General features: G+C 37.4%; 2 protein-coding genes across 5 annotated transcripts in view; one reads left to right on the top strand and one right to left on the bottom strand.

The window, feature by feature from the left end:
* Positions 1-269: 269 nt before the first annotated feature.
* Positions 270-19,164, top strand: grem2a (gremlin 2, DAN family BMP antagonist a). Its single transcript, XM_067367552.1, has 2 exons — positions 270-697; positions 15,836-19,164. The coding sequence occupies exon 2, from the start codon at positions 15,837-15,839 to the stop codon at positions 16,416-16,418; it is 582 nt and encodes a 193-aa protein (XP_067223653.1). The 5' UTR covers positions 270-697; position 15,836; the 3' UTR covers positions 16,419-19,164.
* A 619-nt stretch (positions 19,165-19,783) lies between these two features.
* The window catches only part of fmn2a (formin 2a), a 50,191-nt gene continuing 46,178 nt past the window's right edge, over positions 19,784-23,796 (bottom strand). Inside the window, exons 14-17 of one of the 4 annotated variants that reach the window (XM_067367487.1) lie at positions 21,501-21,552; positions 20,821-20,970; positions 20,655-20,736; positions 19,784-20,552 (exon numbers count right to left, since the gene is read on the bottom strand). In XM_067367487.1, the coding sequence (XP_067223588.1) occupies positions 20,526-20,552; positions 20,655-20,736; positions 20,821-20,970; positions 21,501-21,552 (311 nt within the window). In that variant the 3' untranslated portion in view covers positions 19,784-20,525. Of the gene's footprint in view, positions 20,737-20,820; positions 20,971-21,119; positions 21,185-21,500; positions 21,553-23,796 lie in introns of those variants that run through there. The other 3 variants (XM_067367486.1, XM_067367488.1, XR_010892524.1) reach the window with 3 other exon arrangements.

Genomic DNA, 23,796 nt, shown 5'->3' with positions numbered 1-23,796 from the left:
TGGTTTATTGATGTATTTTCCATATTTACAGAGATTTTTTACTGTAAAACTGCAACTTTGAGCATTTTAACTGTAGCAGTCGAGAGGGACAGGGTTAAACCAGGGATGCAAACTGCAGTTCAGGGAGTGAGAGAGGCAGAGAATGTGAAGAGAGAGAGAGAGAGAGAGAGACAATGTTTTCAGGACTGGTTGATTAACAGTGGACTTCTGGGGGAGGTATCAGAGAGTGCTAGACCAAGAGAGAGAGAGAGAGAGGTGTAGATGAATTATTCTGTAACTTGTGAGCAACTGATGATTTTCTTTCTGCTCTCTTCACACTCACACACTTCTCTTTGGAGAGCCACTGGGATGTGACAGTAAATCAGGGAGAAGATGATTCAAAGACTCACCGGGAAGGAATCAAAGAAACAGAATGCGAGCTGGATGCCACATAAATGAGTGAAACTGGGGAACTATGAGCCATAAAGCGTGACCGCTTCAGTTTGGCCTCTAGAGCTGGATTCAAACGGTGGAGACACACACGGCACGAACTTCAGGAACACTTCGAGAAACGTTCTGTACTTCTGATGGATATCCACACTGTTTCTCTACATCTGGAGCTCTGAGCCTTGACCGATCTCTGACCTGCTGCTTGACCTTTGACCTCTGAGTGACCTGTTCGGGAATCGCAGCAGTAAAACGTGACTCTGGACTCCAGGTACACTCTAAAAAGGAGATTCTTGATCTTATGATTAAGATGATTATGATTAAATGATTTTATTAGTTCTATTTAGAATGAAATCTACATTTTTAAAAGTTGAGTTTTCGCAGCCATGTCATAAAAGAACCATTCTGGGATCCACAATGAACCTTTCAGTAAACAGTCTTTAAAAAATGTTTTTTTCTTAGTGTGAATTTTAATAATCTGAAGAAACTTTTTCCAAAATAAAGAACCTTTTGTGCATGTTAAATGTGAATTTGATTCCAATAAAGAAACTTTTTAAGAGAGTAAGAAATCATTTTAAGCTTCAGAAGCTTAAAGCATTAAGATTACTAATTAGAAAATAAAGGGGTTCTGCTACTATAACAATCTTAAGAAACCTGGTGCTTTTAGAACTAATTCCTAGTCTAAATCAACTACTGATGCTGTACTATTTTGTATTTACACTTTTGTATGTAGTTCTTCATGATGCAGGTCATCCAACCATAATATAATGAACCCGATACTGTTCACTTTTGAAGAGCAAGGGTTGAGAAAGTGAGTCCGACAGTCAATGTTTATTGATGGGGACATATGCATTAGAGAGCGTGTGAGGTTGTGTGACAGTATTGGCTTCAGTCCTGCTCATGTGTGTGTGTTTGCGACTGAAATGCATGATTGGCATTATAAAAGAAGGCCATGGAAAAGGATCAGCCGCAACTCAGTTCAAAGTGGTGACTGCCCCTCAGAGCGCATTAAACAAAGCGGATTTGAGCTTGACAGCCTTTGAGTTTTCCAGTGACCTTCTAATTCCCCACCAATCCTTGATAAATCAGTACGATAAAAAATGATGGCAATGTGTGTGCCTTGAGGGCTAGAGTACAATTAGGGTTTAGATAAGGTTTTAACCATTTTGTGGTTAATATCAGGGGAGGTTAGGATTCATTAATTGTAATTAGCATACATTAACAGCACTAGATGTAAATGGGAAATACACTTGACTGTGTTGTGTGCGTGTTTGAGGGAGCTGAAGTCAGACTCAAAGCATTATGTGATGACAGCCATCAGAGAATTCAGTCATTGATATGGTTGAACTGCTCAACCACAGTTTAAACCTCAGCTATGTATTGTAACGTGAGCCTGACCCAACAGTCCTAAACCACAGATATTCCATCTACTCTCACAGATCTAGATACCCATTTACCACATGGTGACAAATCACACCATGGAAGCACTTCATACTGTACCCTTAACTTGTGCTTTAGCTGAACTCTAATCTGGATAGATTAATCTGAAGTTTAGAATCCTTATTGAATTACTTATTATTTTATTTAGTCTCTGGTACACAGTATGATATTCATGTTCTTGTGTTCAGCACTTTATGTTCTATTGTTGTGGTGTGGAACGAAGACTTTGTACAAGACAATTAAAGGGTTAGTTCACCCAAAAATGAAAATTATGTCATTAATTACTCACCCTTATGTCATTTCACACCCATAAGAGCTTCGTTCATCTTCGGAATACAAATTAAGATATTTTTTCATAAAATCCGATGGCTCAGTGAGGGCTTCAATGCCCAGAAAGGTACTAAAAACAAATGTAAAACAGTTCATGTGACTACAGTGGTTCAACCTTAATGTTATGAAGCGACGAGAATACTTTTTGTGCGGCAAAAAAAACAAAAAAATGATTTTATGACAATATCTAGTGATGGGCGATTTCAAAACTGCTTAATGAAGCTTTACGAATCTTTTGTTTCGAATCAGGGATTTGGAGCGCCAAAGTCATGTGATTTCAGTAAATGAGACTTCGTTACGTGATAAATGTTTTGAAATTTCAATGGTTCACCACTGGGGGTCGTGACCTTATCAGTTTGATATACGCTCCAAACCACTGAAACGAAGCTTCGAAGCATCATGAAGCAGTGTTTTGAAATCGGCCATCTCTATATATTGTCAAAAAAGTCATTATTTTGCTTTTTTTGTGCAAAAAAAAAAGTATTTTTGACGCTTCATAACATTAAGATTGAAGCACTGTAGCCACATGAACTGTTTTAAGTGAAGTTCCTTAACGTAATTTAGGGAGGAGCGAGCCCATCTAATCTTCCAATCAACAGCCAGAGTACATAAGCAGCTTCTTACCTCTCTTCAGTCTCAGCTGTTCCAGCATCCCTCCACCTCCCCAAATCCACCTTCATCTCAGGTACCTTGCCCTATGTAATCATATCCTATATTTATTCACTGGGGGGTATATCAGAGCTCGAGTTGAAGCTGCTTTATCGAGCCCCTCCTCAGTGGACAGCAATCCAAATTAGCTAACCTAATACCCTAAAGATTATATGGGCAAACAAACTGGTTAAATAAGTCTTTAGTAGCTTTCTGGGCATCGAAAGTGTTAATTGTCTTGCAGGCAATGCAGGCCATATGTCAGCATATGTATTTCCATACCTCTGCGCACCCTGCTTGCGCAGACATCACGTCATCAGAGAATTTTAAAGCTTCCAAACGAACAGCAGGCCGCCTTTTACAGTTCCTCCTGAACAAAAACAACAAGCTGCTTTCACGACATGTCATAACCGTAATTTAGAGATGGCAACCAGTGACGTTTTACCCGGAGCTAGTCATGTCCTCAGACTCAGATTTATGTGTTTCTGTGTCAACACTATCAACGTTGAAATGAAACTGCAGCAGTCAGGTGGTACAAGTAAGGGCTCTGTAAGTTGTTTACATTCGTTATTATTGTAATGTTATGTGCTTTGAGGTAATTAAACATCATATCTTATGATGCTTTGCTAAATCGACTCTGTCTGTATGCGACCTGCGCGTTCATGTGTTTTGGAGGAGGCGTGGCTTTGGAGAGCACTCTGAAGGGAGGGTGGGATGTAATGCTTTCAAAATTAGCATGCTATTGCTAGCCGCTCCAAAATTTACCATCCTTTACACTTTTACTATAAAAACAACTTTCTTTCTTTCTTTCTTTCTTTCTTTCTTTCTTTCTTTCTTTCTTTCTTTCTTTCTTTCTTTCTTTCTTTCTTTCTTTCTTTTTTCTCTCCCCCCCCCATCTGTAAATATTTCTGGGGTGACTATATATAGATGTTTTAAAAACAACCAAAAGTGGAAATAATATTAGAAGCACCTTTTGACAGCTTGTCATGTGGTGGAGTTTAATTAATGTTGCCATTTCAAGGTGTTTACTCAGGAATGCACCTCACAACTTTAGTGATTGGTGGGCGAAACCTCTTATTATCTCAATCGTCTAGTTTTTATATAGAGATATGTGCCCACCGGTCACTAAAGTTGTCATCTTTACAGAAAATATACACTTAAAATCGCAGACATTTTGCACACTATGTTAATATGAAATTATTCAAATTAAATATGTCTATGGAACAAATCTGAGCATTAATAGGTTTAGACTGGGCTTTAGGGCAGGTGTAGTCTATCAAGACTACAAAAAAGATGGAAAGTCGTATGTGCAGAAGGTATATGTGCAAAAAGTATCAGTTTAAATTGCATTAAATTGTTTCTTTAATCAGATATTATACCTTCTGCACATACGACTTTCCATCTTTTTTGTGATAGCATGGGGGCTGGATATGAAGAAATGAATTTAACATTAAGCTTTTCTTTTCTCAGAACTGTGTGTAATGCTAATTTCAAGCTGAAGTGTGTATTATTTTATTTCATTAAAATACTTTCTTGTATCCTAGCTTAAAGAAAAATGAAAATTCTGTCATCATTTACTCACCCTAAAGTTTTTCCAATTTCCAAACCTGTATGATTTTCTTTCTTCTGCTTAAGACAAAAGAAGGTATTTTGAAGAATGTTGGTAAATAAACAGTCGATAATCCCCATTGACTTCCATAGTATTTTATTTTCTCCATGGAAGACAATTAGACCCATCAACTGTTTGGAAAGAAAGAAAGAAATTCATACAGGTTTAGAACTTGATGTGAGTAAATGACAGAATTTAATATGCCGAGGCAATTAAAGTGAGTCAAATGTTGGTTAATTCCCCTCAAAAGTGTGAACACCTTAAGACAATCAAAACATTGTTCTGTTTGACCAACCAATGGCAGATGGGGACATGTTTCAGGAAATTTGTTCAAATGCAATCATTATTTTTGGAAACACACTTCAGCTCTGTATGTGCGTGTATAAATTGCATAAAAATGTTGTAAAGAGATTGTCTTGTGGCAGAGGGAGGTACATAATTGCTGTGATGATAACTCCTGTCAAATTCATAATTTTGTGGCGCCAGTTAGTGTTTATGCGTGCGATGATGTTTAATGTGTGTATGGGTGTGAGATAGAGAGAGAGCTATGGTTTGACGTGGCTTCGTGTAACTGTTGTTTTGGGTTGGAGATGTTGTGGAAGTGTGAGGGAAGGCTCGCTGTGGGTTTTGACAGTGGTTGGTCAAATGCTGGTATCACTGGCTGTGTCAGAGTGCATGCTCGCTTCTGCTCAATGAGAGATGCTGGTACTTGCGGTTTGGTTGTTTTACGCTACGCTGCTTCTGTTACATAAGCTATTTGTCTCAAACTGTTTTTAGCAGCTGTGGAAACAGGATTTGTAAGAAAGTTTCTCTGTAAAATATCAGTTTTAGGGTAAAACACAGGAAATGAGAAAGAGGCGTAATGTATCTTAACAGTCACATGAAATATTTCTTCATTTTTTCCCCATTGTCATGTACATTAAGAAAATTTTATTCCAATGTTAAACATTGCCAGGATTTTTAATGGCTAGGCCATTTGTGGCTTAGAGGGAAGCACTGTCACCTGTTTTCCCCATGTCTGTGTGGGTTTTCTTTTGGGTGCTCTGGTTTCCCTGCAGCATAGGTGAACTGGAGATGCTAAATTGGTGGTTGTGTGATTGTGAGTTAGTGATGAGTTCATTTTAAACAAATCATTAATATGACTCTGGAACCATGAGTTGTCTCAGAGAGTAATTCGTTCATTTTGTGTTGACCACGCATGTGCAACATTCCATAGGTTCTGTATAGGAAACAGAAATGATTAATTCATCTCTTGAGTCTTCGAGTCTGAGGCATTCATTCAATCTATGACAGCCCCATCGGCTGAATCTATGCAGTCTGTACCAGAAACAGAAATGATTAGTTAATCTCTCGAGTCTTCGGGTCTGAGTCATTCGCTCTAGTCACATGATGTGACGGCTGTATTGGATATAGAAATTAGTTAATAATTACCAACCTTCCTTACAAACAAGTTCGTTTTTTTTTTTTTTTACTCTTAAATTTATGTGATGCATTTCTGGTCTCAAATTTCTGTCATGATGGTTCTTTTCATAACTAGTGAGGAACTCAGACCCGAAGACTCAAGATAATTTTGGTTTCCGGACTTTTTTACAGACGGCTTCAGCCTATAGGGATGTAACGTGACAAAAGAATAAATTATTTGGATCGGGAGGTGAGGTGAACTAACAGACTGCATAGCCTGAAGTCCCAGCTAAGCAATGAATTAATTTCTTTTTCTCATAATTTGGCCTTGGCTACATTTTTTTTTTCCTATTCTAAATGTGATCAACATTTGCACAACTTATTATGTTGGGGAATTTGGCTATTAGCATGTAACATTTCAATTATATGCTGTTGAAGTGTACAAAATTAACAAAATAACTTCTAAAAAGATTCATTAATTTTGCTGAACGAGACTCAAAGATCCCAGTCAGTAAAATGATCCGAACTTCCCATCACTATTGTGAGTGTGTCTGTGTGTGAGCCCTGTGATGGCCTGGCCATCTGTCCACTTCCTGTGGCTCGAGATGCTGGCTTCAGGCTCCAGCGCTCCCATGATCCTACAGAGATTAAACAGTTTGGAGAATGAATGGGTAAATGGCTAGGCCATTTTCAACAAAATTCCGTAAAAAGTTATTGTAGCACAGTATTATTTGATTTTTTCCTGGCACCTTATTTACTATTAATTAATTTCCTTAATTAATATCTGCTGATTGATGTGATTGACTCTTAATTCTGATGATAATAATATTTTATAAACTATTGAGCATATGAGCTGAGTGGTAAATGTTCAGTATGATATGTAAACCACAAACAGTTTTAGTCTAATTTGTGTTCATTTGTTCAAAACACATTAACTTAAAATGCTAAAAATGTTTTAGCATAATGTAGAAATTAACATTGACCATGATTAATAAATGCTGTTAAAGTGTTTTTTATTATTATTTTGTGTTGGCTATTGAACCCAAACAATTTTTTTTTTGTATTATTATTTTTTATTTAAAGCGTTGCCAGTTGCCACGTAATTTTTAAGTTCAGAAAATGAACTGCATGATTTAATCATGCCCCAGTGTATGCTGGTAAATCCCAGGACATTACTGTGATTATCATACTATTATAATAAACAAATAAACAAAAGCTACCAGAAAAAATCTGCTATATCACTGTGAAGTCACAGTATACAGTTCAAATATTATAAAGTGTAGAAATACAAGCATAAGAATGACAGTTAAAGTACAGCAACTGCATTCATTTATGCTGTAAATCCACACAATTTTTACAGTGTGGATGATGTGTCGTTGACTTTCTCACATACACAGACAGATGGGAGAGAGATTGAAGGTTTTGTGTTTATTTTCTTGCATATGTTCCAACTAGACACTGTCATTATCTCCAAACCACAATTTTTCTCAGGGGAGATTTATGGCCCCTATGTCTCTGTACATCTGTGTGTGTGTGTGTGTGTGTGTGTGTGTGTGTGTGTGTGTGTGTGTGTGTGTGTGTGTGTGTGTGTGTGTGTGTGTGTGTGTGTGTGTGTGTGTGTGTGTGTGTGTGTGTGTGTGTGTGTGTGTGTGTGTGTGTGTGTGTGTGTGTTTTTGTTTATATTACATTGTTTATATTACACCTGAGTTCACCTACATCGTGGGGACCAGCCACCGGTCCCCACAATGTAAATTAATTAATAAAAATACTAAATGATGTTTTTGTGAGAAAATAAAGGTGTGCAAGGTTTAGGGTTAGGGGTTAGTGTAGGGGGATAGAAAGTACGATTTGTACAGTATAAAATGCATTGCGGCCTATAGAAAGTCCCCACAATTCACAAAAACAAACGTGTGTGTGTGTGTGTGTGTGTGTGTGTGTGTGTGTGTGTGTGTGTGTGTGTGTGTGTGTGTGTGTGTGTGTGTGTGTGTGTGTGTTCTTTCTCTCCCAAAGATCTGAAATCAGTTTCAGGTATGCACAAGTGAGCTCGGTGATGTTTGTGTATATATGTCACATCCCTCCGAGTCACTGTCACATCCCAGCATTCCCTGTTTCTTCACACATAATCTTGAGCTACCAGTAAACTAAACCCTCTAGTCAGCCTGTGGTCATCTGAAGGAGAGAAACCCAAGACTGCTAAACTTTCCACATCCTGATCTAATAACATTCACATGGTGCTCTCCCCACTGTTTACATGTCCCCTGCATATCTCACCACCGGCATAAGCAAAGCTCTCATTATTTAACCCTGCCTCAGCAGAGACATAAAGGCCACTTCCTCGTAACCTCATGGCTTCTGTAGCGTTTCCCTTTTGATGCGCGGCCCTGTTTATTTGCATGAGCATTCTGAGACTGGTGTAAAAGTAAACAGCATTAATGGCTGCCAGCGACACTGACGGAGGGAGATACGGATGATTAATCCATTCCATTCTGCCGCCGTGTGAGTCACAGTTAACTGTAGCCTCAGAAGTAGCCAGTTCTCGCCAGTAACCCAGATTTATGGAGCTTAAAGGGACAGTTCAACCAAAATATACAAATTAATCTATGCTCATCCTCATGTTGTTTCAAAAAAAGAAATTCTGAAGACCGTGCTGGTCGCTCTTTTTGTTGCAGTTACAATGAATGGGCACTGAAGCTTTTAAGCTTTAAAGAAGAGAAAAGCACCATTACACATATATGTATGACTTGTGTGCTATATTTGATGTCTCCTGAAGTCATGATGCAATAGCTTTTTGTGAGGAATGGACTGAAATTTAATTCAGACTTGAACTTGAGAATCAGATCAGTTCCATTTGTGAATGAAACACTCTGGTTTGGTGAACCATATTAATGATTCACACACACACAGACACACACACACACAAGAACCATTTGTTCATGATTTAGACATCCCGCTCTCGAACTGTCATGAATATACAAATGAAAACGTCAATTTTTTGTTGACGTCAATTTTTTGTTTCTCGCACAAAGCTATATTTTGTCTTCAGAAGACTTCAGAATATGGTGCTTTGAATCATTTTTCAATTCTAAAAAGCTTCAGTCCTTTGTGGAGAAAAGAAAGTCATAAGCATTTGGAATGACGCAAGGGTGAGTAAATGATGAATTTTAATTTTTGGATTAACAATTCCTTAAATGGATTCAAAAGAACCTCTTTTTGATACTTTTTTTAAAAGAAAGATAATGTTTAAAGATAAATCTGACTGAGCAAGATTGTGTTATGTCTTTGCATGTATGTTTTCTATCTTTTTGGAGAAAGATTCACACATTTTCTTGACTTGAATGTTGCTTAACTCTTGTTTTTTTTATCAAGTGAAAAGGATGTAATAGTCCTTTATGTAACTTTCTGGTGTTGTTTAGCTCCAGATTTTCTGTGAGCTCTTCTGATTGGTCTGTCCTGAAAAACATCCATATCCCCTAACAAAGCCTTTGGGACATAAAAACAAATCTAGTGAAAGACACCATCTTTTAAATATATGAAATACAACTGTGCTTTATTCCCAATCTACCCAGCAGACAAGATGAAAGAGGATGCTGACCATGAGAAGGGAGAGAGAATGAATGAAACAATGCCAGTGGTTGTAAAGTATCTGAAATGTCAGAGGTTATCAGAGGGTTATCTAAAGCAAAACTGACAGAGGGCGCCATGATAAACAGGACTGAGAATTCAGACCAAAGACAGGGTTTAACCTAATCAGCATTACATAAGAACCACTTTTTTAAAAATAGACAAACTGCTGTAAAACTGCACTCGCTGGTCGATTTAACTACAGATATCAGAAAATACCATGTTATCACCATAGTTGTATAGATATATCATGATAAAACTATGGATATACCATGCTAATAACTCCTAATAATAATTATTGCCTTGTTGTATGCTCATTCCAATTCACCTACTTATACTATGTCCTAAAAGTATGTAATGTTTTTTTTTGAAGAAAAAGTACAAACTTTTAAGTGTGTCGCACAAGAATTAGCAAGCTTTGGGACATACAACTTTGTCATAATTGCATCTTTAATGTCTCTCAGTTATGTGCATCCTATCACCAATCAAACTGTCCTGTCAATCATCTTGTCACATGCTCCACATTCAGTTGAATTAAATTTTCTACAGTTTTATAGAGAAATGTAGTAGCCAGTCATGTTTCGTGTTTTAAAAGTTAATGACCAAACTTATCTTTATAAAAGTTCACAATACTGCTGCAGTGAAATATAATGTGGATAACATTGAATAAATATATTTTCATCAGGTTAGATACTGATTATTAATCACTTAAACCCCTTTATCTAAAGGAGCATTCACGCCATGTTGTGATAACCATAATTACATGATTTTACCTTGTAAAAAGCACTCATGTCCTCTTAGAGCTCATAATTACAATTTGTAAGCTGGGAATTTTCTGAGAGCACCTTCTTGTACCATGTGACCGCTGTACCACCTGACCGCTGTTGATTCATTTTGGCTTCATGTGTTGTCATCTGGAAATTACAGTAATTACATCATGGCTTGAACGCATCCACCATGTTTGTAGTTTTTTAACATGTTTTATTTGTGTGTGTATTTCTAATCAAATCCTCGTCCAATACACAATGGGTTGTGGGCAATATTAGCCATTAGAATGTGCATGGATCTGCACTTCGAATATATCAGAAATTGTAGACCATCCGGGTATCCTTGGAATACTCATTTCAACATACTACGATTTAGGACGGATTGGGACAGAGCATTAGAGTAAATAATCAATCACACTGCACTTTTCATTCTATTGATCTCCATTGATATCCATACGAATGCTGGAGACCGGAAATGCAAGCTCATGTGAAAAAGTTTCACATTTCGATGCATTCCAAAGTTATTATATTGGTTAATTCTGACCTTTGAATTTGTATCATGTGAAGACATGTGACCAATAAAAGACCGATAGGCCACAACTTGACTTCTTGCCTGAAATAAAATAAATTTTTTTACAGTAAAGTGGAGTAGATTGTAAATTTTTATTTTTTGTATTTAATATTAATTTAGTCTAACGTCATATCACAAGCGTTGTACTGTCTGTGTATTCACACTACTTCACTTTTTACTGGTTTTCTGCACTACTTCAGTGATGCTGCAACACTGCTATTCTGAAACAGACGCTGATTAGTGCAGTCTGATTCCTACAGAAATTACTCTTATGAGCAGATTCTTATTAGCTTATAAGTATTATAAGTGTTAAATGATAAGACTGCCAAATCCAGGAGGATTCCCATTTCCCAGCAAGCTTAGCGACTAATTTTTGTGTCTTTAGAGCAAAATAAGTAAAAATAAGAGAGATATACAAAGTTCTGGCATGAAACTCTAGATGGCGCTGGCTGATAGGTCCTTAACTCATTTGGTAGCAATCACATAATTATCAGCTTAATGGTTGCTGTGGTATCAGCGGCCAATGAGCTTGCTGCTTAATCATTTAAATATTTGGCATTGTTTGCTGTTAGCAGTCTGCAGCGTGCTTTCAGAACTCTCCTCCTTCCCCAGCTCCACCTGTATAGATCTGCTATGGATATATTACATATAAGTTGTTTGTGCAGCAGCAGCATGTCTTACATGCTCACACTGCCAAAACATTCAATGTCTGTGAATGTTTTGGCAGTAGCATGTCTCTGTACTTATTCTGCAGCAGCCACAATAATAAATAGCAGCAGCAGCAACAGCATAGCAGATCTATTCCCCCAAGACATTACATTGCCTTATCCATTACCATGCCAATCTCTCCAAGAGTTGTCATGACAGAAATGTGTTTATGTGTTTATGTCATGTTTTGTGTGCTTTGGACAGATTTTGATAATAGAATTTTTGGGGGTTACCATAGTGGTGAATAATCATGTTTTTGGGGAGATTAATATACTTTCCTCTGGTATCACAGACAAGGCTTAAGCTTGTCCTGGACTAACATGCATGTTTGAGCTGTTTTAACTCAAAGCAACTTGTACTGACATATCTTAAAATATGTCGGTGCCATTGTTTTGTCTCAAGATACACATCAGTAATGTTTTTTTCAAGTGTACGTTTATAAAAGTTACTTAAATATCATTGAACTAAGGCCTAATCCTGGCTTAGGCTAAGCCGTGTCTGTGAAACCGGGCCTTGAGTCTTATGTCACATGAGTGGGTTAAAGGGTAAGTTCACCCAAAAATGACAATTACTCCATGATTTACTTACCCTCAAGCCATCCTAGGTGTATATGACTTTCTTCTTTCAGATGAATATAAACAAAGTTATATCAAATAATGTCCTGGCTCTCCAAAGCTTTATAATGGCAGTAAATAGAGGATGAGATTTTGAAGCTCAAAAAAAGTGCAACCATCCATCATAAAATATAACCACACGACTCTGGGGGCCTTCTGAAGCAAAACAATGCATTTGTGTAAGAAAAATATCCATATTTAAAATTTTAAAAATAAAATAACTAGCTTCCAGCAGACAACCGTACGCATTAATTTATGGCGAAAGAGTGAAAAGCCTGTCACATGTTGTATTGATGAATGCGGAAGTGCAGAGGAGAGAGCAAAACAAAACACTGGTTATGAATTAGAAGTCTAAAATGATAATTTTTAAAGAGAAATGTCAGAGTATTTAGCCCTATTTGTTTGAACAGTGAGAGGTGTCAAAGCTTACACTACTGCATTGCGCAATGGTTTAATCTTTTGGCGTAAGTCAACGTGCATACGGCGGTTTGCCGGAAACCAGTTATTTAAGTTTTTAATATATTTTATAGTTTATAGTCTAAATTACAAATTTTTATATTTTCTAATATATTCTAAAATATAAATATATTATAATATATTATAAAATATTATAAAATATTTATAATATATTATAAAAATATAAATATATTTAAATTTTTCTTACACAAACACATCGCTTTGCTTTCAGAAGGCCTACAGTATATTTACCCCCCGGAGCTGTGTGGTTATCTTTTATGATGGATGGTTGCCCCTTCAAAATCTCTATTTACTGCCATTATAAAGCTTGAGAGAGCCAGGAAATTATTTTATATATCTCCGAAAGTCTTGAGGGTGAGTAAATCATGGGGTAATTTTTGGGTGAACTATCCCTTTAAGTGAAAGTGCAATATTTCTTAGTAATAGCCAAAGTAATGATTATTATTGGCCTTCTATTTATGTTTTATGTGATAAGTTAATTTAAATCATACAAATTAAACAGTGTTGTCTGAATTCTGAGTCCAACCCGAATTCCGGGAAAGTTGGGATGTTTTTTAAATTTGAATAAAATGAAAACTTAAAAACTTTCAAATCACATGAGCCAATATTTGATTCATAATAGAACATAGATAACATAACAAATGTTTAAACTGAGAAATTTTAAAATTTTTGCACAAAATGAGCTAATTTCAAATTTGATGCCTGCTACAGGGGACATGGACATGTTTACCATGGTGTAGCATCTCCTCTTCTTTTCAAAACCTCTTTTTGAAGATGTCTGGGCATTGAGGATATGAGTTTCTGGAGTTTTGGTGTTGGAATTTGGTCCCATTCTTGCCTGACATAGGTTTCCAGCTGCTGAAGAGTTTAATGTTGCTCTAAAACCTTTATACAACTTTCAGCATTCATAGTGCCTTCCAAAACATGCAAGCTGCCCATACCATATGCACTTATGCACCCCTATACCATCAGAGATGCTGGCTTTTGAACTGAACGCTGATAACAAGCTGGAAGGTCTCCATCCTCTTTAGCCCGGAGGACACGGCATCCGTGATTTCCAACAAGAATGTCAAATTTGGACTCGTCTGACAATATACTTTTCCACTTTCAAACAACCCATTTAAAACGAGCCTTGGCCTACAGGACACAACGGCACTTCTGGACCATGTTGGCATCCTTTTGCATGATAGAAATTTAGTTGGCATCTGCATATGGCACGGCGGATTGTGTTTACTGACAGTGTATTCCTGGGCCCATTTAGTAATATCATTGACACAATCATGCCGATGAGTCGTCTGAGGGCCCTTGTCCCTTACGCACAGAAATTTCTCTAGTTTCTCTGAATCTTTTGATGATGTCACGCATCGTAGATGATGAGATTTGCAAAGCTTTTGCAATTTGACGTTGAAGAACATTGTTTTTAAAGTTTTCCACAATCTTTTTACGCACTCTTTCACAGCTCTGCCCATCTTTACTTCTGAGACTCTGCCTCTCTAAGACATCCCTTTTATAGCTAATCATGTTACAGACCTGATATCATTTAACTTAATTAGTTGCTAGATGCTCTCTCAGCTAAATCTTTTAAAAATGTCTTGCTTTTTCAGCCATTTGTTGCCCCCATGCCAACTTTTTTGAGACCTGTAGCAGGCATCAAATTTGAAATGAGCTCATTTTGTGCATAAAATTGGACAAACCCGATTCCAAAAACGTTGAGACACTGTACAAATTGTGAATAAAAACAGAATGCAATGATGTGGAAGTTTCAAATTTCAATATTTTTTTTCAGAATACAACATAGATGACATATCAAATGTTTAAACTAAGAAAATGTATCATTTTAAGGGAAAAATAAGTTGATTTTAAATTTCATGAAATCAGCACATCTCAAAAAAGTTGGGACAAGGCCATGTTTACCACTGTGTGGCATCCCCTCTTCTTTTTATAGCAGTCTGCAAACGTCTGGGGACTGAGGAGACAAGTTGCTCAAGTTTAGGAATAGGAATGTTGTCCCATACTTGTCTAATACAGGCTTCTAGTTGCTCAACTGTTGTAGGTCTTCTTTGTCGCATCTTCCTCTTTATGATGTGCCAAATGTTTTCTATGGGTGAAAGATCTGGACTGCAGGCTGGCCATTTCAGTACCCGGATCCTTCTTCTACACAGCCATGATGTTGTAATTGATGCAGTATGTGGTCTGGCATTGTCATGTTGGAAAATGCAAGGTCTTCCCTGAAAGAGACGATGTCTGGATGGGAGCATATGTTGTTTTAGAACTTGGATATACCTTTCAGCATTGATGGTGCTTTTCCAGATGTGTAAGCTGCCCATGCCACATGCACTCATGCAACCCCATACCATCAGAGATGCAGGCTTCTGAACTGAGCGCTGATAACAACTTGTTCTTGTCCTCTTTAGTCCGGATGACATGGCATCCCAGTTTTCCAAAAAGAACTTCAAATTTTGATCCGTCTGACCACAGAACAGTTTTCCACTTTGCCACAGTCCATTTTAAATTAGCCTTGGCCCAGAGAAAATGCCTGTGCTTCTGGATCATGTTTAGATATGGCTTCTTTTTTGACCTATAGAGTTTTAGCCGGCAACGGCAAAATGGCACAGCAGATTGTGTTCACCGACAAATTGGTCCTCCAGCTGTTCCTTATATGTACAGTTAACTTTTACGGCCTCTTATTGCTACCTGTCCCAACCTTTTTTGGATGTGTAGCTCTCATGAAATCCAAAATGAGCCAATATTTGGCATGACATTTCAAAATGTCTCACTTTCAACATTTGATATGTTATCTATATTCTATTGTGAATAAAATATAACTTTATGAGATTTGTAAATTATTGCATTCCTTTTTTATTCACAATTTGAACAGTGTCCCACCTTTTTTGGAATCAGGTTTGTAAAACATGTATTTAAACATGTATGTTATGTTATCTAAGTTAAGTTATCTAAGCTAAAATATTGGCTCATGTGATTTGAAAGTCTTTTAGGTTTGATTTTTTATTCAAATTTAAAAAATGCCCCAACTTTCCTGGAATTCGGGTTGTAAATGATAGTGAGTAGATTATTTCTTAGTGAATCAAGGACGTACAGTTTACAATTAACATTATATCAGTATATAGTTATTGACTAATCATTCATTTGACAATGTACTGTATACATTTGAATCTGTAAAAAGAGGCACTAAAGTTTCTTCTTTTTTTGAATCTTTCCTCAGGATGTTCTGGAAGCTGGCAATACCTGCCATTTTGGCATGGACCCTTTTTGTATCCACAGAGACCAAGAAACCACGCCCTCAAGGTTCCATACCCTCCCCTTACAAGCTAAAAGGCAATGATTTGTCATCACCATCCCACGCACTTGCGTCATTGCCCCAGCACGCATCAGCACAACGACAGAAGGGTAAACACGTCATGCTGTCGTCGAGTCGCGAGGCCCTGGTGGTCACTGAGAGGAAGTACCTGAAGAGCGACTGGTGCAAAACACAGCCATTACGTCAGACGGTGAGCTTGGAAGGCTGTCTAAGCCGAACTGTCATCAACCGGTTCTGCTATGGCCAGTGTAACTCTTTCTACATCCCACGCCACCTGACATCTCAAACCTCACATCGAAGTCGGAAAACATCCACGCCAGACCACCACACTTCATTCCAGTCCTGTGCGTTCTGCCGGCCAAGCCGGATAACCACGGTTACCGTACGGCTTCACTGCCCTGGGCTGCAACCGCCATACCGGCAACGGAAGGTGCAACGGATCAAACAGTGCAAATGTGTGTCTGTTAATGTCAATGCTGCATACTGAGAAGGCACACAAAAGAAACTATGCTTTAGGGTGTTCCTTTTGGAAAAACTGGGGCCACCCAACAATCAATGTGTGAAACGTGCCAAAGACAACAGCTAATCAGAAGACTGGCCACCTTCATTATGTCTGAACTGTACTGCATTACGCTCAACTTGCTTAATGCTTAATAGCTGCCGAGCAGCACAGCAATGGAAACGTAGCTGGATTTTTCTTCTTTTCTGACAGATATAAAAAAGCTGAGAGTTCAATTACATACAAGACTGAAACAGTAAATAACATTCTTATGTTAAATTAACAATGTTTGACCTTTGACCTCTTGAAAGTTTTCTTTACCATAACATGGAGTGTCTGTATCCCAGCGTTCTCCTGCTTTACCTCAGCAATGCTGATTCTCTATAGAGTGCAACAGTAAAAATCCTATTCATTTTCTCCTTAGGGGAATTGATTTTCATAATTGATTTCATTCTAAGCCTTTAAAGGCAAACCAATGTTAATTGATGGTATATGCTTCTGTTGAAGCCATCAGTCTGCATTATTAGGGTCTGAGCACCAACTGGTGTTGTAATTGCTCAGTAAATTATTCTTCTTCCCAAAAATGAATCACATTTTTGAGGGCCTAAACATGCTCGAAAACTCATGAAACTTTGCACACGCGTCAGAAGTGGTGACAATTTATATCTGATATGGGTTTCAGAATTAGGTGTGCCAAAATCGATAGCATCACCTACAAAATTTCAATCCTTCGTGCTACGTTTCACATACAGGTATGGAATTCGGTAAACAGATCGTAACAGCCCAATACCTACAAAAAAGCCTTTGGGTACAAAATCTGTAAACCCAACAGGAAGTGAGATATTTTGAGTTTTCAAAATATCCACTGCAACATTTTTGCAATTTTTGCCATTTCCAGACATTGTACTTTAACAAACTCCTCCTAGAGCTTTAATCAGATCAACATCATATTCGGTCAGTGTAATCTTAAGGCCTTTGCAATGTTAAATTGTGAAGATCTAGAGTTTTCGCTGAAGGGCATGTCTGTGGCGGTCAGTTGTTGTAACTAGGGCAAACAATGTCGGATCTGCCCCAAACTTCACGGTTTTTATTAGAGTCCTGGCCTGAAGACATCTACATGGCAATATTCAGTTACAGTCATAGCGCCACCTGTAGACAACAGGAAATGACATGTTTTACACTGTGATTAATTCCTCATAAAGATTTAACCAGAACTACATCAAACATGGTCAGTCTAATCTTAAGCCTTAGTGATGTTAAATTGCGAAGATCTTCGTGGCGGCTGACAAAGTCTGATGTTTCGCCATGAAAGAGGAAGCTGTTGTAACTAAGGCATACAATGTCCGATCTGCCCCAGACTTCACATGTGTGATAAGAGTCCTGGCCTAAAGACATCTACTAGACAATATTCAGTTAGTCATAGCGACCACCTGCTGGCAACAGGAAATGGCATGCTTTACACTGTAATTCACTCCCAGAAACATTTCCATATGCCACAAAGTACCAAACATTCTAGAAACACGTTAAATCATGCAACACTTGGCTAAGTACTAATGTATGCGAATAACACCACGAAAGAGGAAGTTGTTGTAACTCAGACATACAATGTCCGATCTGCTCCAAACTTCACATTCGATAATAGTCCTGGCCTGAAGACATCTACAGGGCAATATTCAGTTACAGTCAAAGCGCCACCTGTTGGTAGCTGGAAGTGGGGCACTTTGAAATGACTTTGCCATAATTATCCTGTATTTATGTATTTACTAGCTTACATGCATGTCGCCAACTGTTCACTGTTTTCCTACGGCCAATGGGTGGCAGTAAGCCCAGGTGCAAGGGCCCTTTCATTGCTGCTTGCAGCTTTAATTTCAACTTATTTTTTTAAATAATCATGTTTAACAGCATAATTCCTGATGAAAAACTACATTACCCATGATTCTATAAAAAAACAAAACAATCTAAGAATCAAAATAAACCATGCCATAATAACCACTCACTCTAATTAAGCACTGATTTGTGTGATAATCTCCCTACATTCTCAAACAACTTAAATATTTGTATAGGCTATATATATATATATTATATATGTTTCTATATACATAATTGTAGCAAGGTTAGTTGTTCAGGGAAGAAGATGGGAACCGGTGAATGTTCAAACAACTTAAATATCAAAATAAACAAACACAAATCTAAAGTAAAGCGGCAGCCCAACACGGACGATAATAAATTTATAATTAAAAAAAAAAAAAAAAAAAAACATAAATAGCCCAGGCCTCTCTTGTCCTTCACTGTTGTGGTCACTTTTTATCCTTTTGGACCTCCTCCCTGTGACTAAAGTCACTTATTAACACTCACGCATTCAACCTTGCTCCATTCCCATGGCTCTCGGCCCAGCCCTGCTTGCCACAATAATTTTTTTTTGTTGCTTCAAATCAAGTTTGTAATGTTGTGATTCACCTCATTTGTTGGTTCATGGCATATAACTCTTTAACAAAGATTATTTTAAAATCCCAATGGGAAAAATACTTATGGAACCAAGGGCCTCATTTCAGGGCCACTGAAATAATGTGTAGGCACTGTTGCACTCTATGAGTCTTGATACTTGAGGACAGTGGAAACTGTTTGACCACCATATATCTTCACAATCTTGTCTTATACCCAGCTGTTATATGTACCAGCGCTAATGAAGGACAGGAGAAGACATGAAAGGATGCTGGGTGACTGTGGACCTTATCGACAGGAAATTTGGGGGGTGGGGGTGATGGGGGCGGGGCTAAGCAGTCAGTCAGAGGTGGATAAACTATAGTTTGACTTGATGCTGCCATTGGCTTTGCTGCATCATATGGAAATGATGCAGACTTTGATCAAGCCTGTAGAGAGTGTGAGCCTTACTGTTGTTATGATTATTCACAATGTGCACAACATAAACTGAGATTGGTATTGTGTTAAATCTTTACCTTAAAGTCTAACAGACATGTTCTCATTAATGACAATATTTAACAAAATAGCAAAAATGTGTAGATAAAGGAATTTATGACAAATCAACCATAGAAAATCTATGAATATATATATATGTAAAATATATAATGAACATCTTCTAAAAAATAAATATATTATTTCACATTACAATACAACTTTTGCTTTTCAGTATTTTTTATCTGCCTCTGTTGTTTTTAATTGTCTTCTATAAATTAGGAAATGGCATGCACATTATTCATATGGCAGCTGCTCCAGTTCATTTCTTACCATATAACACATACATAAATAAAGAAATGATCACACATGAATACAAAGCTGTCAGCTTTAATTGAAAATACATTTCGGTAAATCTTAAAGGTTATTGCACACAGTGAACTACTGACAACAGCTGTACACACAAAATAAAGAATGACATTAAGTCATAATATTTGCATATGTTTTCAACAACTGTTCATTAAACACCTCACAGGTCAGTTGTAACAGAGAAATTCACAACAAATCATTCAATGCTGTGTAAATTTCATAGGTTGACGTAGATGAACACAAGTAGAGGAAACTATGGACGCAGAATATTATCCAGTATCCATTTAAAGAAAAGGTTGGTTTCTTCTAAGACACACTCTTTATGACTGTACACAGGTCACAGCCATTTCTTTATGTATTCAGTTATTCGATTTTCTTAAATGTCAGTGGCAACAAGGTCAGCAGAAACATTATTCAAAGTCAGATTTCTTCATTGGTCAACCTGCATGAAATCTGCTATTTATCTGCTCTTGTTTATTAAATATTGTGGCTGTCTCCAACAAATTTTAATGATGTACATATTTTACGATATATAAATACACAGGGTACAATAGATCTTTCAGCCCTATATCATATTAGAAAATAAATGTGCAGATTCTGTGAGAGCTTTTGTAAGCATTTGTTTCATTTTATAGCTTACGTTTTGATTGTTTTATTGTTCATGTACTAAAGTAATGCAAAGCCTTTCAATTGTTTCATGGCTATTAAGTTTATGCTGAAGTAACTGTAAAGCAAAAAAAAAAAAAAAAAGGAGAAGAGGAAATAAATAACAGGGGAAACAATGAGTTTTGTGGGATTTGCTATAGCAAAAGTTCACATCTTCTGTCCCAGCTTGGCTTTCTGAGTGAGAGAAGAAACAGAGTAACATCATGGTTGCAATTTGAATTTAATGTGTGTTATTCATTGCTTGTAATGTGAATTTAGGGATTTTGAAAGACTTACTATTCCTGATGCATGTTTAGGTTTTACGTTGTAGGTAGCTTTCTCTCGTGCTTGTCTGAAAGTCTCTTCTGCAGCTTTCAACCTAGAAAATATACCAATGAAATTCAATATATATCAGTGAAGCAATTAAGCAAACACAATGACAACAGAGGCATATATTCCTCACCGCTCCTTCAGTAGGTGTTTATTCTCTCTCTTCCACAGCTCCTTAAAATCTGACGAAAACTCGTGCCACACTGTGAAGAATGTGTTCGGTGAAACCTCTTTCTCTCCTGCCTTAGGCTTGACCGAGAAAAACACGCTCAGCTCCAGAAAACTGGAAAGCATTCAAAGAAAAGTATGACACTATGAACAAAATATTACAAAATAAGATTAGAAAGTTTACACTGAGGAATTGTGAAATTGATCGGCTTACTTCAAGCATGTGAAATGTGAAATTTTAGCTTATAAAAATAATGCTCTTACATAAAGAACGACAAGTGTAATTTCTTTTCGCCCACAGCAATCTTTTGGTATGCATAAGTCTAGTACTTGGAAGAAATGGCAATATTCAGACAATGAACACAAAGACCTTTAAAATTAATTGAAGTGCAATATATTTGCCATCTTTTTTTCCTCTCCAAGAGCCAAGGTTTTGATAATTGGAACCTTTTTAAAGGAGACATATACTAACTGTCAATCATTCTCAGTAAATTGCACTATATTAGTACCAGAAGTGAGTGAAAAAAAAAGAGTTAGAAAAAGAGGGTGACACACACACACACACGCACACACACACACACACACACACACACACACACACACAGAGGAGACACTTGGCACAATTAATACAGTAAGACAACTTACATCCTCTGCGTGTCAGCGAGCTGTTTTTCCTGGAGCTCCAACTCTGCTTTGGCTGTGGGAATAAAAATCAGAGACATTGTAAATGTGACACCTTCTATTGTTTTATATTTTTAAAATGTGTATTTGTACTGCTTGTCACTGAATGACACAGGTTATCATAAGAAGGTTATCAGAGATTTGTTCCAGTTTTAAACGGACTCCCACATGATTTCATTTTAGTTACAGTGAGAACTGATTCACGGGAGATTGTGCACATACATGTATGTATAGGTTCTTGCAGGTTATGATCTTTATGACAAACATAAACTCAGAATCTGATTACACACAAGTCAGTTGTAATCCGCTGACATAAAATTTCAAGGAGAAAATCGAATATTTTCAAATATTCTCAGCATTTGAGGCACAGTTTGACTGCAGATGTTGAAGCAGGTCTCTGAAGTCTTTACCACTGCAATGTCAATGTCACTTCATTTATTCCTACTTGGAGAGTCTCCTGTGATTCACTAATAAATTGAATGATGAGCCCAGTGTTCTTACACATTTTTGTACCACTCACCACTCAACACAGACCACTTCAGTTCAAACCACTTCTGGCCCCAACATGAGATCTACAACTTTGCCTATACATTTGTGCTTCAAAAATCTTTTTTATTGGTAGTGGTGATTGCTAAGGCAATCATAACTATTACTACTGCTCATACTAAGGGTTGGAGATACTGTATGGTCAAACCCCTTCAAAGTATTTTGGTATGTAACTCTTCCAACACCTGTGCTATGTATATAAAAGATACATAAAATTGATGATGAAAGATGTGAAATGACTTTTCTAACTGATTGATTGCCTTGTAGAAAATTAAACAGGTAAACAATTTATAGACCTACATGTACATTGAAGGAGGGACGCAGGCCATATCTGGGAGCCAGAATTTTATACAGACTTGGGCTATAAGCAATTTAACCAGAATTTTCTAGCAAACACCTAAAAGTATCCTAGCAACCACTGAGAATACCCACATAGCAACACCCTGTAACCATACAGGAAGTTCTATTAACCATTTGACAACCATTCAGAAAACTTGAATAATCACATAGCAACACATTGGTAACCACCCACATCACCCAGAAAGCCTTAAACCACCTAGCAACCACATAGCAACACCCTGGCAACTACCCAGACAAACTAAAGCCCTAACAACCACCTCAGAAACATCTAACTACCACATAACATTCTGAAACTACATATAAATTAATTTCAACCACTTAGTAACCCCTTAGCAACCACATAGCAACACCCTGGTGACTACCCAGACCTACTAGAAAGCCATAACAACCACCTCTGAAGCATCTAACAACCACATAACACCATCTTGCAACTACATAAAAGTCCCTGTCAACTACTTGGTAACCCCTTAGCAACCACATAGCAACACCCTGGCAACTACCCAGAACAACTAGAAAGCCCTAACAACCACATAACATCCTGCAACTATGTAGAAATTCCTGTCAACCACTTGGTAAACCTTTAGCAACCACATAGCAACACCTTGGCAACTACACAGAGCAACTAGAAAGCCCTAACAACCACATAACAGCATCCTGCAACTACATAAAAGTTCCTATCAACCACTTGGTAACCCCTTAGCAACCACATAGCAACACCCTGGCAACTACCCATACCAACTATAAAGCCCTAACAACCACATCAGAAGCATCTAACAATCACATAACAACATCCTGCAACTATGTAGAAATCCCTATCAACCACTTGGAAACTCCCTATAGCAAAAACCCAGAATACCCTGGCAACCACCCTAACATTGTGAGTTTTGCATGGACCACTCTTCTTTTTTTGTAATACAAAAAGATACTATTTTTATTTTTATTTTATTTTTTATTCATTTTTTTTTAATATATTTTTTTGCACATGGAACCATCAAATAACCTACCATCTCACACCATAATTGTACCATGCTACTGCCAGTACTTCTTTTGTAAGGAAGCATGGTCTAATTGTACTAAAATGGCTCATCTGGTATCTGCTATTCTATAATTTTGCTAAATCTGCTGTACCTGCTGTACCTTTAAATGCATTATCACAATGCTTCTCAGTGCCCAGGGCAGTGGAAATGGTACAGAATTAAACATGGTATCAGTAGAACGAGCATAGACCAAACAGCACAGAGACAGTCTCTATCTCTCACACACATATACGCACGCCTGTCTCACTCAGTTTTTCTTCCTCTCTTCCTTTCTGTAGTTAATTTCATGCTCTGAAAAATAAACAGTAGTGGTTGAA

Source organism: Chanodichthys erythropterus, chromosome 18 (genome assembly GCF_024489055.1).
Source record: "Chanodichthys erythropterus isolate Z2021 chromosome 18, ASM2448905v1, whole genome shotgun sequence".
NCBI lineage: Eukaryota > Metazoa > Chordata > Actinopteri > Cypriniformes > Xenocyprididae > Chanodichthys > Chanodichthys erythropterus.
This window is presented reverse-complemented; position numbering and strand designations above follow the sequence as displayed.